The sequence below is a fragment of the Eptatretus burgeri genome, chromosome 11, assembly GCF_056783735.1.
Source record: "Eptatretus burgeri isolate ZD-2024b chromosome 11, Ebu_testis_v1, whole genome shotgun sequence".
NCBI classification, from domain to species: Eukaryota; Metazoa; Chordata; class Myxini; order Myxiniformes; family Myxinidae; genus Eptatretus; species Eptatretus burgeri.
The window spans coordinates 52,300,773-52,314,210 of record NC_140971.1 but is presented as its reverse complement, the minus strand read 5'-3'; the positions used below and the strand labels follow the sequence as shown (position 1 = coordinate 52,314,210).

The 13,438-nt window shown below is 44.3% G+C and overlaps 1 protein-coding gene across 3 annotated transcripts in view; it reads left to right on the top strand.

Annotated features, from left to right (window-relative positions):
- The window catches only part of PRDM6 (PR/SET domain 6), a 98,138-nt gene that overhangs the window by 15,663 nt on the left and 69,037 nt on the right, over positions 1 to 13,438 (top strand). For all 3 annotated transcript variants that reach the window (XM_085846439.1, XM_085846436.1, XM_085846437.1), the window contains one exon: positions 8,146 to 8,477. In XM_085846439.1, coding sequence (XP_085702565.1) covers positions 8,154 to 8,477 — 324 coding nt within the window. In that variant the 5' untranslated portion in view covers positions 8,146 to 8,153. The remainder of the gene's footprint in view (positions 1 to 8,145; positions 8,478 to 13,438) is intronic.

The window sequence follows — 13,438 nt, the reverse complement described above, 5'->3', positions numbered from 1 at the left end:
CATCACTATAAGATCATCATTTTGAAGTTTCACGTTGTTTGATTAAGCGGTTCCGGAGAAAACATTGTTTAATAATTTTCTTCAATCCAATATGGCTGCCAAACTATGTGAGCTATTAATTATTCCTTAGCAAAATTGTACACCCATGGCTTAGGGAACATTTGTGTGAAGTTTTCCCTCAATCTGTTTCGCTGTTCTGGAGAAGGTTTTTATAGGTTTTTGGGTAAATCCTATATGGCTGCCAAACCATGTGACCTGCGACAACATATGTGTGAACCTTTTATTCCTCATGAATAGGCGGTCATACATGTAAAGTTTTTCCTCGATCTTTTCAGCCACTTCAGAGAAGAAAATATATATATATATATATATATATATATATATATATATATATATATATATATATATATATATATATATATATATATATATATATATATATATTTTCTTTTTAAACAATATGCCTGCCAAATCACATGACCGGTGACACCATCAATTTTTTTTTCTGTGGACCATTTTATTCTTAGATCAGGTAAGGTCAGGTATGGGAGCATGCGCTGGAGCAGCGCATCGCAACGTCCAATTTCCGCCGGTACTCCAGAGGCCTCCATCTGGCCACCCCCAGGAAGGTGCCTGGCCCATTCCCATCTCCTTGAGGTGCTGATCAACCTGCTGCAACCACAGCACATGTGGTTGACCCATTGGCCTCCTCCACTCATGAGGCTCCCTCACTGAGAGAATCTGGTGAGCAGGATCAGCGTCAGGAAAACGAGCCACATGTCCATACAGCCGCAGCTGACGGTCATGGATTATGCAGGTAACAAATCTCATTTGAGTCTCTCTCAACAACCACTCGTTGGACACAAAGTCCAACCAGCGATAACCAAGGATTCTCCGAAGAGACCTGGTACCAAAGGAATTAAGTTGCCATCACAGATCCCTGGTCAGAGTCCAAGTCTCACATCCAAAGAGCATGACTAGAAGCACCAAGGACCTGAAGACTCGGACTTTCGTCCTCCTGCGTTATTCTTTCGTTGTTCTTTGATGACCCTCAAAATTTCAACACTGATCAGATGTAGCGTTCTATATATGCAATTTTGTCGTCATAATGAAGCCACCTTTGATGTCAAAAAGTCCCACTTATTCCCCATGAAGAGTAGTTGTCATGTGTCAAGTTTCAATTTTTTCCTTCATGCGGTTTCAGAGATAGAGGTCCAAAGTTTTTTCCATTTTTCCAACATGGCTGCCACACCACGTTACCTATGACGTCATAATTATAAATGAAACATTTTCCACAACTAGTCACTCCGATGGTGAAAATTTCATCTCAATCCGACAAGCATTTGCAGAGAAAAACACGAAAGTTATGTGCATACAAACAAACAAACAAACCAACACAGAAATAGACCCAAATGCAAATACCCTCTTCTTCGGCAAGGGTAATTATACTTACAAAGTTTGGTGACTATAAAGAGGCGGTGAAAGAGGAGATGCAAAGAAAAACAGACAGAGAGGCACCATTGTTTTATTGATTACGAGTAGCACCCGCTCCTTATGGGAGCAGGCAGGGGGGTTGTGTTATTTCCTTCATCATATGTGTAATTCAAAATACCTAACTGCACTGGAAAACGTGGGGACAGGAATACTGAACTGTAAAGGGTGTGGGCTTGTTGTACCCTTTCCCACCTGAAGCGGCACTACATGATTCACATTCACGTAGATAATTTGCATCTCCCCAAGACCACCGGCAAGATAAAAACATGCCTTTGCACTAATTGGAGTCAGGCTGATCCGATGTAGCAAGTTTGGATGTAATTGGCCAAGAACTGTAGGAGGAATAGCGTGATGAGCAAACAAACAAGGAGGCATGTGGTAGCCTGACAGGTATGACGAAAATCGTGCAAATGATGTCACTGTCACCTTGACCTTTGAGCATGGTTGCAATTTGATACCTGTATCTTGAAACATTTCTGAGTTATTGTCTTTTTTTTTTGTCCCTTAAAAGAAACACCTATATTTTAATATGGGTGACTTTGTTGCCATGAGAATGAAAAAACACACACACAAACAAACAAAGAAACACACACTGGTCCATGAATTAGAGTAAAGATAGCTATTGGACGATCCCATAGCATCGATAAACTACACTCTGGTATTGAGTTCTGTGAGATGTGGTGGTACCATCTCTGACTTATTTTGAGTTGTTAATGGAGTTTGTCAGGGTGTGTACTGGCCCCCAAACTGTTCAGTGCTTGTATGGACTGAATTCTGGGGAGGATGTCAGAGAGATAAAGCTGCGGTGCATTGTTTGGGAATGTCAAGATCTCTGACCTTGATTTCACAGATGATGCAGTCATCTTGGCGGAGACTCTAGATATCCTTTTGGGGGCCCTCGAGGTGTTGAATGAGGAGTTGGAGCCTCTGGGATCAAAACTTCAAAACTAATTACTAAGGGTCAAAACAAAAAAAAGAACGAAGGGTTTCCTGGGTCAAAACTAAGATTCAGGCTTTCAATGATATCGTGGATGCTGCTATATTGTCTGTACCTATTTGTGGTGAGGAGGTTGAGGTCAAGGAGAGATTCACTTGCCTGAGTAGTGATATTCATGTGTCTGCTGGCTGTGAACATAGGTCAATAGACATCAGGGTCGGGGTTGGGGAGTCATGGATTCACTGGATAATGGGGTGTGGTGCTGTTGGTACCTGTGCAGGAGGATGAAAGTCCGAGTCTGCAGGTCCTGGGTGCTTTCAGTTCTGCTCTATAGATGTGAGACTTGGACTCTGACCAGGGAGCTGAGATGGAGACTTAATTCCTTTGGTACGTGGTCTCTTCAGAGAATCCTTGACTATCGCTGGTTGGACTTTGTGTCCAATGAGTGGTTGCTGAGACGAGACTCAAATGAAATTTGTTACTTGTATAGTCCGTGAGTGTCAGATGTGGCCATATGGACACATGACTCGTTTTCCTGATGCTGATCCTGCTCATCACATTCTCTCAGAGAGGGAGCCTCGTGAGTGGAGGAGGCCAATGGGCCGACTACGTGCCTCGTTGTTGCAGCAGGTTGATCAGCATCTCAAGGAGATGGGGATGGGCCAGGAATCTGCCTGGGGGATGGCCAGACGGAGGCCCCTGGAGTACCTGTGGAAAGTGGACGCAGCGACGCGCTGCTTCAGCGCATACTCCCATACCTGACCTGACCTGACCATAGCATATTTCTTGTCTATCCGCTGCACAGTGGGAGAAAGGGTTTTGCGTGTGTGCGTGTGCGCACGCATGCCTGTGTCATGTTTGTCAGTGTATCTTTTCAGGCCATCATTTTTTTACCATTTCAACTTTTGTCATCAAATTTTCAAGAAACGTTTCTTATGAGAATATGGAGAAGACAAATTCATAAATTACACATTTTTTTTAAACTGTTGTTTTCATTAAGTTTAGTTTGAGTACAAAGCAGATGCAGATGGGCTGTGCATTTTGAGATGCTTTCTCATTTAATTCTGTTTCCAAATTTTAATAATCCATACAAAATAATTTATTCTTTACAATGGTCAGCTTTATACTTTGTACTGGTGTGGTAAAAACTGGTGCCTTTGTCAAAAGTAAAGCTTTATATATACAATATAGTGGTTCAATTTATACCTGGACATGTTTGCAATGTAACCACATTTTAGAGAGCTTTGATAGGCAATCCTCATCGTCTGTAGATTTTAACAAGTTTGACATGTTTGAAGACGATACATTTCGTAATTATTCACTCTTCCACCCTCTTTTGTATCATACTTGTTGTCATCTCGATGTTAGGCACATGCATAATATTGAGGAACACAAGATTATAGTTATCAGTTACCAACACTTTGGCAACGCGGACAGGTCAGTGGTCTCTCTGTCTGTCTTCTTCCGCCTCCTTTCTGGTCTTGTACTACTCTCTGCTCTTTCTGTGCTTTGTCCCCTCCAGGTATCTGCAGGATGCATGCGGTCCCCCAGCAATTCCCTCCAAGGGAAACTACCAGAATAAAAAAAATCTAGAATCACTGCTCATCGCCATTCATTTGTTCCACTTTTTTCCCCTGCCTGTGGAACCAACTTCGACACCCTCTTCAATCTCATTTTTCCCTCTTGGTCTTCAAGACAGCTGTTTAATACCATCTCAGATCATTCCAAATCCAAAACCATGATCTTTTCTCCACCTGTTAAACCCCCGCACCCCACCGCTCAAAAATGTTGCTTATGTATTCATCTTGTCCACCCCTTGCGTTCTCCCCTACACATCATCCTCACCCGCATCCCTTGTTTGTCCGTCTCATCTACCTTCTCTCTCCGCCCTGCTGTTCGCATTTCCCCCTTCTCCTGCTGTTCCTTTTGTTCTGTTGCATTCTGATCCATTCCGTGTTCTATCTCTTCCACGAGCCTTGACTTTGTACCCCAAAAAAAACAAAAGAAAAAAACAAACACTCCACACACAAATCACATTAAAAATGATCAATCTACATACAGTACATTACTCTGCCTTTCATCAATAACATAAAAACAAAAGTGCAGGTCAAATATGGAAGCACCCATGTACCCACCTACTCGATATAAACATTAACCAATTATTAGATTCAGAACACCTTACTATTTATATGCAGTGCATGAGAGGAGATAATAGGGACCCCTTTAGAACCTTCGTAATTGCGTCCCGTCCTTCAAAGTCCTACAAATCTGCAGTCATACGGTATGTCACGAGTCCACAACTGAAATACAGTATAATGAAAGCTTCGATAGAGGTACTCAAAAGTGGTTTTCTCCTCTTTGCATGGTGGTCACAAATGAGTTAAGGCCCCATACCCTGTTTCCCTTAGTTGGGTTCAGCACAACAGTAATCTTGAATAACTTTCATATCTTATCTGCAGTAATGTGTTAAACAAGAGATAATCTCAGCTTACTTTAGTGATTCTTTTTTTCCTGCATCATTTTAGAGTATCACCTCACCCTCACTACCCATAACACCTTGTTTTGCTTCCAACAGATAACACCCCCACACCTGACCTCAACCACACAAATATCTTGCAATATTATCTTGATCCAACTGTGACTTAATTTGGACCAGCTAAATGTTTTGCTTTTTTTAGATATTTTTTTTATATTTGTATACAATGTCGAGGCTCATATGAGAGCTAACACACAGAACGTACAACAAGGGGAGCAGGAGACAAGAGGGGTGGGAGAGGGAAGGACAAAACAGTGGGGCACTGAGGCATAAGGAGATCTGTGGAAAGGGAGAGGGATGGGTGGGGTACATATGGTAAACAAGATGGACACGACAGGAACTCTCAGGAAGGAAAGCAGGGAATTTGAAGGAGGTGGGTTTGAACAGCTATTTTGAAGACCTGGAGGAAAGAGTAGGATTGAACAGAGTGTGGGAGTTTGTTCCAAAGGCTGGAAAAAAGAGGAATGAAAGGGTGAAGGTGAGCAGAGTTTCTTGATTTTGGTAGTTTTACCAGATTGTGGTTGCTGGCGGACCTTGAGCGCCCTGTAGAAATATGGGGGGCGGGGGGGAGGGGTAGGCGAGGCTGGAGAGGAGATGGTAGAAGACAGAAAGACCACCAACCTGCCTGCAATGAGAGAGTGAGAGACCGAAGGACTCAGCCTCATCGTGGGAGATACCAATGATCATAAATGCCTTGGTTTCCAAAGCGTAAATCTGAGAAATGCGAGAGGCGGAAGCACCAGCCCAAAGGGGAGAGCAGTACTCCATCAGGCTGCAGGCGAAAGCTTTGTATGTGGTCAGGAGCTCAGGTGGGCCGAGAAAGGACTTTGCACGACGGAGGATTCCCAGGCGGCGACTGGCTCTGGAGGCCAGCTTCGAAATGTGGCTTTCCCAGGAAAGATCATGGCAGATAGTGAGACCCAGAAGCTTGAATGAAAGGACTTCATCAAGAGGATTGTTGAGAAGGTTGATGGGGGGGGGTTTCCAAACAGTCCTTTCGGAGAGACATTGTGAGAGTGTGAGATTTGTCAGGATTGAAAGACATGTTCCACGTGTTGGACCAGCTTCTGATTTTATCCAGATTTGCAGACATTGAAGAGGTTGTTGCTTGTTGCTCTGATGGATGACAGATGGTACGGCAGAGGATGGAGTCATCAGCAAAGAGATAAAGAGGATTTTCCAGAGAGTTGGAGAAATCATTGATGAAAACCAGAAAAACAACAGGGCCCAGGATGCTGCCTTGAGGAACTCCAGCCTGGACAGGAAGAGGGGATGAGAGAACTCTATTAATGGCCACACGTTAGCTTTGGCAGGAGAGGAAGTCTGTGAGCCATGAGTGGGGATACCACAGGAAGAGAGTTTAGTGAGTAGGGTGGGGTGCCAGACCGTATAGAAAGCACTCAAAATGTCTGGGGAGATGAATGATTTCATGTCTGGCATCGAGGATCTCCATCCATTGTTGGGAGAGCAGAAGAACCATATCCAGCGCAGATTGACCTGGTCTGAAACGAAATTGATGATCAGAATCAAGCCATTGGAGAGGAGGAAGGATTTAATCTCTGAAGTGATGATGCATTCCATAACCTTGCTGATGATTGGGAGAAGGCTGGTTGGTCTGTAGTTGCAAAGATCTGTTTTTGCACCTTTTTTATGCAGGGCATTAATGTTTGCTGATTTCCAAGCAGATGCATATGACCTTGAGCAAATGAGAGGATGAATGGAACAGAGAGGGGGTGAGCAAGAGCAGCAGAGCAGGTTTTTTGGACATGTGGGCTGATGCCATCTGGACTGGTTGCAGAATCAGAGTGGAGGTTTGACAGCAAGCTCTCCACCTTGTCAGGAGAAAAGGACACAGAGTCCAGGGACAGCTGGGTGTGACTGGGTCAGGTGGGTACAGAAAGTGATGGGTTTGGGACACAAGATCTAGATGCAAACACTGAGTTTAGGCATTCAGCCTTTTCACGTACAGTGCAAGCAATGAGGCCATTTTGAGGTTAGGGAGGGGATGGAGGGGGAACATACACCAAAAACTGATGAACTAGATGCCACCTGGATTTGGAGGAGGGAGACAGATTTGAGAGTTCAGACTTGAGATTAGAAAGATGTTGTTTTCTGGCTCTCCTGAAGGTAGTCACATACTTGTTCCAAGCTTTGTGGAAGGAACTGAGATTGCTTTCAGTTGGATTTGCCTTCCATGAGGTGAAAGCAAGTTGTTTCAGGCCAATTGCCTCAGCACAAGCTTCAGTATACCATGGGCGGGAGGAAGGGTCGGCCAACTGAAGACGAGATGGGATAAATCTGTGCATGCGTGAAAGCAAGTTTCTTTGAAAGAATTCCCAGGATGAGTTGATGTCAGAGAAAGTAGTGATTGAAGACCAGTCTAGAAGTTTGATGGCTGCTTGGAGACCCTGCCAGTCAGCCTGAGTGAAATGCCAGACTCGATAGAACTAAAGTGGTTCTCTAATGACAGCGAGAGAGATGTTTACTTTGACAAGCATGTGGTCAGAAGAACCGATTGGAGCAGAGGAAGAACAACAAATATTTTCAGGGAAATTTGTCAAAATCCAATCCGGAAAAGATGGAACACCGTTGGTTGAGATCTGGGTCGGGAAGTTAACTGATTGAGTCAATCCCAATGAGTGGCAGGAATCTTTTGCTGAAGTGCCATGGCAGGTGAGAGAGGTACCCACACCAAGCCAACTGGCATGATGACAATTGAAGTCACTACATATGAGGAAGAGAGAGTTGGGACAAGAGGATAGAAGTTTGTCCATGTTTTTGAGAGTGAGGTGTAAATGGAGTTGTCATCACTGTTTGGTGGCCAGTACAATACACATAAAAACATGAGGTGGGATGGAGGGGAAGCCATAGGCAGAGGTATTCCTGGGGTGTGGGGAGTGAGGGCAGTGCATGGCAAGTGAGGAATAGTCTTTGATGAAGAGAGCAACTCCGCTGCCAGGACGAGGCTCAGGTCTGTCATACCAGAGGAGGGAGTAACCAGGAAGAGATTCCCGGGAGTCAGATACGTCTTGAAGGAGGAAAGTTTCTGTTAAGCAGATTATATCTGGTTTGTCAGTGGCAATCTGTATGGAAATATACTTACCATTGTGACATGACTGGGTAAATAATATTGACGATGTGCCAGAGTAACCCCCCTCTCCCTCACACCTTTCTCCAGGCTGTGACATGTGTGCGGATAACCGAAGCGGTGAGTGCCCCATGCATGGACCTTTACATTCACTACGTCGACTGGTCGGGGGAGCCAGCGTGCCACCTATTCCTTCTGTGGACATTGCCGTGTCCTGCCGGCTAGATGTGCCTCAGTCCCTGCGTGCTGAACTGCCCCGTGAACTGTGCCTGTGCACCAGCAGTGTGCCAGGTGCGGGACTTGGCCTGTGCGCCGCGCAGAGACTCTCATCAGGCACATGGCTTGGTCCATTCGATGGTGCTCGAGTATCCGTGGAACGTGTACGATCGGCATCACTTCGTAATACGCGCCACCTATGGGAGGTAAGTGAGTTTGGGGCAGCCCGGTATATTGAGATACCAAATGAACCCATCCCCTCCCCCCCCCCCATCTCCCACTTCCCAACCTCATTTAACCTCTACTGCCTCCAATTTCTTGCAACCTCCAACAATCCTACTTGAAACCTTTTATTTTGTTAATTCTGTCCCATATGAACTTTTAAGGGCTGATGTGATAGTTTGGAGATATGCGCACTCGACTTCGAGCTATCTCGTCTGTTTTGAATCTTGATGCAGCTATAAACTGCCACCCAGGTTGTTTGCATGCAGGGTGAACGATGCATCCTTCGGAAAGATTCTAACCATGATGACCCATCTGCCAAAGCCAGTCATTGGTGGATCCCATGATGTCTTTCGTGAAGAGTAGGCGAGTTATTGCCGGCACCGTGAACAAATGACAAATTTTGTCATTTTTTGGCATACATCTACCTATATAAAACACAGTGTGTGGTTGTGTATCTGTCTGTCCCATTTCATAAGGATGATTTGAGTAGGGTTTTAAAGGCCAATCTTGGAACACGGCTATGTGTTCACAACAGTCTATTTTTCAGGATAGAAAAAACCTCAAAAAACATTTTTCATAAAATAATAATTATGTCTCTTCTGTTGGAATTGTAGAGGGTGACTTGAAAACCGGTCCTCAAGGACGGTATACAGAAACGTTTTAAAAATAGCAATAAATACAAGGCACAGAGAGGTGAAATTCGCTGCACATGATGTGTAACGCACAAAAAGTAAAATGGGTGTTCATTGTCATCCGTAGGATGTCCAATAAATAATGAAAACATAAGTACACCTGATTCTTGACCAAGGCTTCCGGTAGGTTAGGGATTCCTCCTCTGGTTTGTTGTCTTCGTGCCTGCTTACAAATTGGATTTGGTAGTCTGTTGCACTTTTTACATATTCAGCCAATCCTACAGTTGTCATTGTGTGCACTTGGTTGAGCTCCATCAGGCCACTACATCCTTCTTACCGTGTGTGTGTGTGTGTGTGTGTGTGTGTGTGTATACATTCGTGGGACTCAAACCCAGGGAGCTCATCGCTCATGCAGCAATAGCCCACTGAGCTATTGAGTATTCGGGATAGCCTCATGAGTTTCTCACACCAACACCGCAACCTACAATGGCGGACGTATTGTGTGTCTGCTAGGCAGACCATGAATGTGCATGTGTGCTTATGCATCACTTGCATCGCTATAGCACATCAAGAGAGCTACAAATTGCAGTTGGGAACGAAGCATCTGAAAAGATAGTATCCAACCTTAACTATTTATCATAAAGTCACCAGAATAATCAGCTCATCATGACTCCTCGGGGTCCCCTGCTGTGTTGATGAGCCGTATATACGAATGTATGTGTCTATGGCTTACAAAAGTATTCGCCCCCTTCCAATAATTCAACATTCAGATGAATTACAAATTATGTCGAAACAATTTTTCAAATGAAGTTTTTAATTGATAATTGAAGAGATCTAAACTAAACGCTGTTGTAGTTGAAGGAGGTTACATGTCAGGAATACCTGCAAAAAACATGTACAAATCAAAATTCACTGGTTGCAAAAGTATTCGGCCCCTTGGGTCAATCCTTGGTGGAAGCACCTTTTGCAGCAATGAGTGCTATGAGAGTTTTTGCACAGTGAGAGGGTGAAATCTTTACCCATTCTTCAAGTGAAAATTGCTCTAGTTCTGCCAAGTTTGATGGGGATCATCGATGGACCGCAATCTTCAAGTCTCACCTGAAATGTTCAATTGGGTTCAAGTCAGGACTTTGACTGGGCCACTCTTATTCTTATTCACCCACTCCAATGTGGCTTTAGCTTTGTGCTTTGGATCATTGCCCTGCTGAGATGTGAATCTCCTTCCCAGTTGCCGATTCATGGCTGACTCAAGCAGGTTTTCATCAAGGATTCTTGTTTTAACCAAGAGTTTAGGCTTGTCGAAGAGCTGACACACTGAACGGATCAGGATGTAACAGACAAAAATAGGATGCAAAACATGCATGCATGGAGAAGGAAACTCCAAGGAGTAAAAAAAAAGGAAGATCAGGTGGGATTTGGGCGGGGTTATCAAGGGTAAAAAAGATCATGGTTTTGGATTGGGGATGATCTGAGGTGGTGATCAGCTTGCTTGAAGAACTGGGGGTATGAATGTGATTGAAGAGGAGGTGGAAGTTGATTCCACAGGTGGGAAAGAAGAGGAACAAATTAATGGAGGTAAGCAGTGATCCTGGATTTATGCAGTTTTAACAGAAGTAGGTTGATGGTGGACCATGTGAGCCTGACAGAAACCTGGGGGGGGGGGTGGGGTGGAGGTCTGGAAAGAGCAGAGGTTGCAAGACCAGAAAGGAGCCAGTATAAGACAGAGACCACTGACCTGTCAACAATGGCGAAGTGATAATCCCATAGACTCGGATTCATCATGTGAGATTCCAATGATCTTGAAGGCCTTGGTTTCCAGTGTCAAGCTAAGCAAGGTGTGAGGTAGGGGTGCTAGCCCAGAGGGGAGAGCAGTAGTCTATCAAGCTGAGGATGAAGGCCTTGTCGGTGGAAAGGAGTTCAGGTGTACCAAGGAAGGACTTTGTACCATGGAAGATGGCCAGTCGGTGGTTCGCTTTTGAGGCCATCTTTGAAATGTGGTTTGACAAAGAAAGATCATGGCTGAGAGAGAGACCTAGGAGTTTGAATGACTGAACCTCCTCGAGAGGACTGTTATGAAAGTAAATGGGGGGGGGAGGGAGGGAAGCAGAGGGCAGGGTTTGCCCGACAGTCCTTTAGGAGACAGACAGCGAAAGTGTGAGATTTGTCAGGATTGAAAGATGTTTTCCAAGTGTTTAACCAGCATGTGCTTTTTATTCATGGTCTGAAGAGGGGGAAGAACCTGCTGCATGTCTACCTGAAGGATGAGGGATGTCATGGTAGAGGTGGGATTAGCAACAAATAGATAAAATAAACCAATGTCACCCGCAGGGTGACCCGTATCTTGCCAAAAGGTGACCAGGTGTGACTTCTTTAAGGTCACACTGAGGTGAACAGAGCTGCTATCCACCAGGAGCGACTCCTTGAGGAATATCTGCCTACGAGAGATTCCGATGAGAATCGTTCTACAGTCACCATGAAAAATATGCTTTTGCCTCATAACGTCACCAAATGACGTCATAATGTCTCAAGCTTGACATATCTAGAAAGCACTCATCGAGGTGTTCAATTTGAGGTACTACACGATATGGTTCCTAAAACTTGAAAATTTGACCTTGGGGTCAAATATGTTTGACCTGAGGCGCTAACCATGAAGGTCAAGGCCAATCGCCACCAAAAATAAATCAGCTGAGCGCCAGACCATGAACTATATTCCCATGAATTTTGAAGACTATCCAATCAAAATTACTCAAAAAATAAGGGTTTCGTCGACTCCCCTGATTTGCGTCAAAGTAACCTTGACCTTTGACCTTGACCTTCAAAATTTTGTGCACTGAAAGCGACCTCTATAGGTCTCTGATATGCGAAGTTACAAAAATTTCCAATGATAACTGTGCTCTGCAGAATTTTTTTATACGTGATTACAGACAAAACAAAAAAAACAAAAAAAAACTTACAAGCTGACTGACATATCTTGCAAAACTTCGTTTTGGCAAGATAATAAAGAGAATTTTCCAGTCAGAGAGATCGCTGATAAAGATTAGGAATAGTATGGGGCCCATAACACTGTAATGGTGTAATCCAGTTTTGACAGAGAGGGAAGATGAAAGTAGTCCATTGAGAGCCATGCATTGGCAGGATGTCCATAAGCCATTTGTGGAGTTGGCCTTGGATACCATAGGCAGAGAATTTGGAGAGCACAGTAGGATGCCAGTCTGTATCGAAAGTTCGAGATGTATCTAGAGTGACTGCTCTGATCTCATGTGCGGCATAGGTAGTTTTAGCAGAAGCCTCCATCCATTGTGAGAGGAAAAGCAACATGTCCAATGCAGAGTGACCTGGTCTGAAACTGAATTGGTGGTCTGAGATGAGGGCATTTGAGAAAAGGAGTGACTTTGTCAACTGCGATGAGTGATTCCATGACATTGCTGTTGATTGGAAGTTCGCTGATACTTCTGTAGTCGAGGGGATCAGTTTTTTTTTCACATTTTAATGTAATGCGGTGATGTTGGCTGATGGAAGATAACCGAGGGCAAATGATAAGATGAAAAGAGCAGAAAGGGTATGTGCAAGAGCAACGGAGCAGGGTTGTAGGACATATGAGCTGATGTCATCCGGTCCATTTTACAATAAGAATTAGGGTGTTGTACACTTATTGCGTATTTATGCTGAACATGTGCAATGTAAATGTCCCACAGAATGGAACACACAATTTGCTACCATGTCAGTTGCTTAAGAACCACAAGGCCACTGGCGAACCTGTCATGGTAGAGGTTGGATTTCACGATGTTGATTAACCGAGCAGGGTTTGTCGTTGACTCGCTTTATTGACTGAAGCCTCCTTAAATGTGTGAACCCATTTTACCCTTCTCATGGATTTGTTACAATTAAACTATGTGCTGTGCAGCCCTCGTATTCTCCAATGTCCACAAACAGGTTCTCATTAACAAGAGGTTCATTCACAACACATAAATATGGGCAGGGGAAGAAGGGAGAGAGAACACGGCTGCTAACGGTGATCACAATCTGCACAATAAAAAAAACATTGATCCCTCGTGACCATGGTTCTGGCTTCAAACTTATTTATCTATGTCCTTCAAGGCTGCGCTTACTCGGGTGATGAGAGAGAGACACAGACGGATGTCACAAAGAACCTGTGGCATGAGCTGCTTTGCTCACACCTGATTTTGGTTCCAAGACTTGTTGGTGCGTGGCTTTGAGGGGATTGTCCATCCTGCGATCTCCAGTGAGGTGAAGAGGGACGGCGGTCTTGTTCTCTTTGCCAGTGATGGCACAAATCAGGTGGCTCAAGG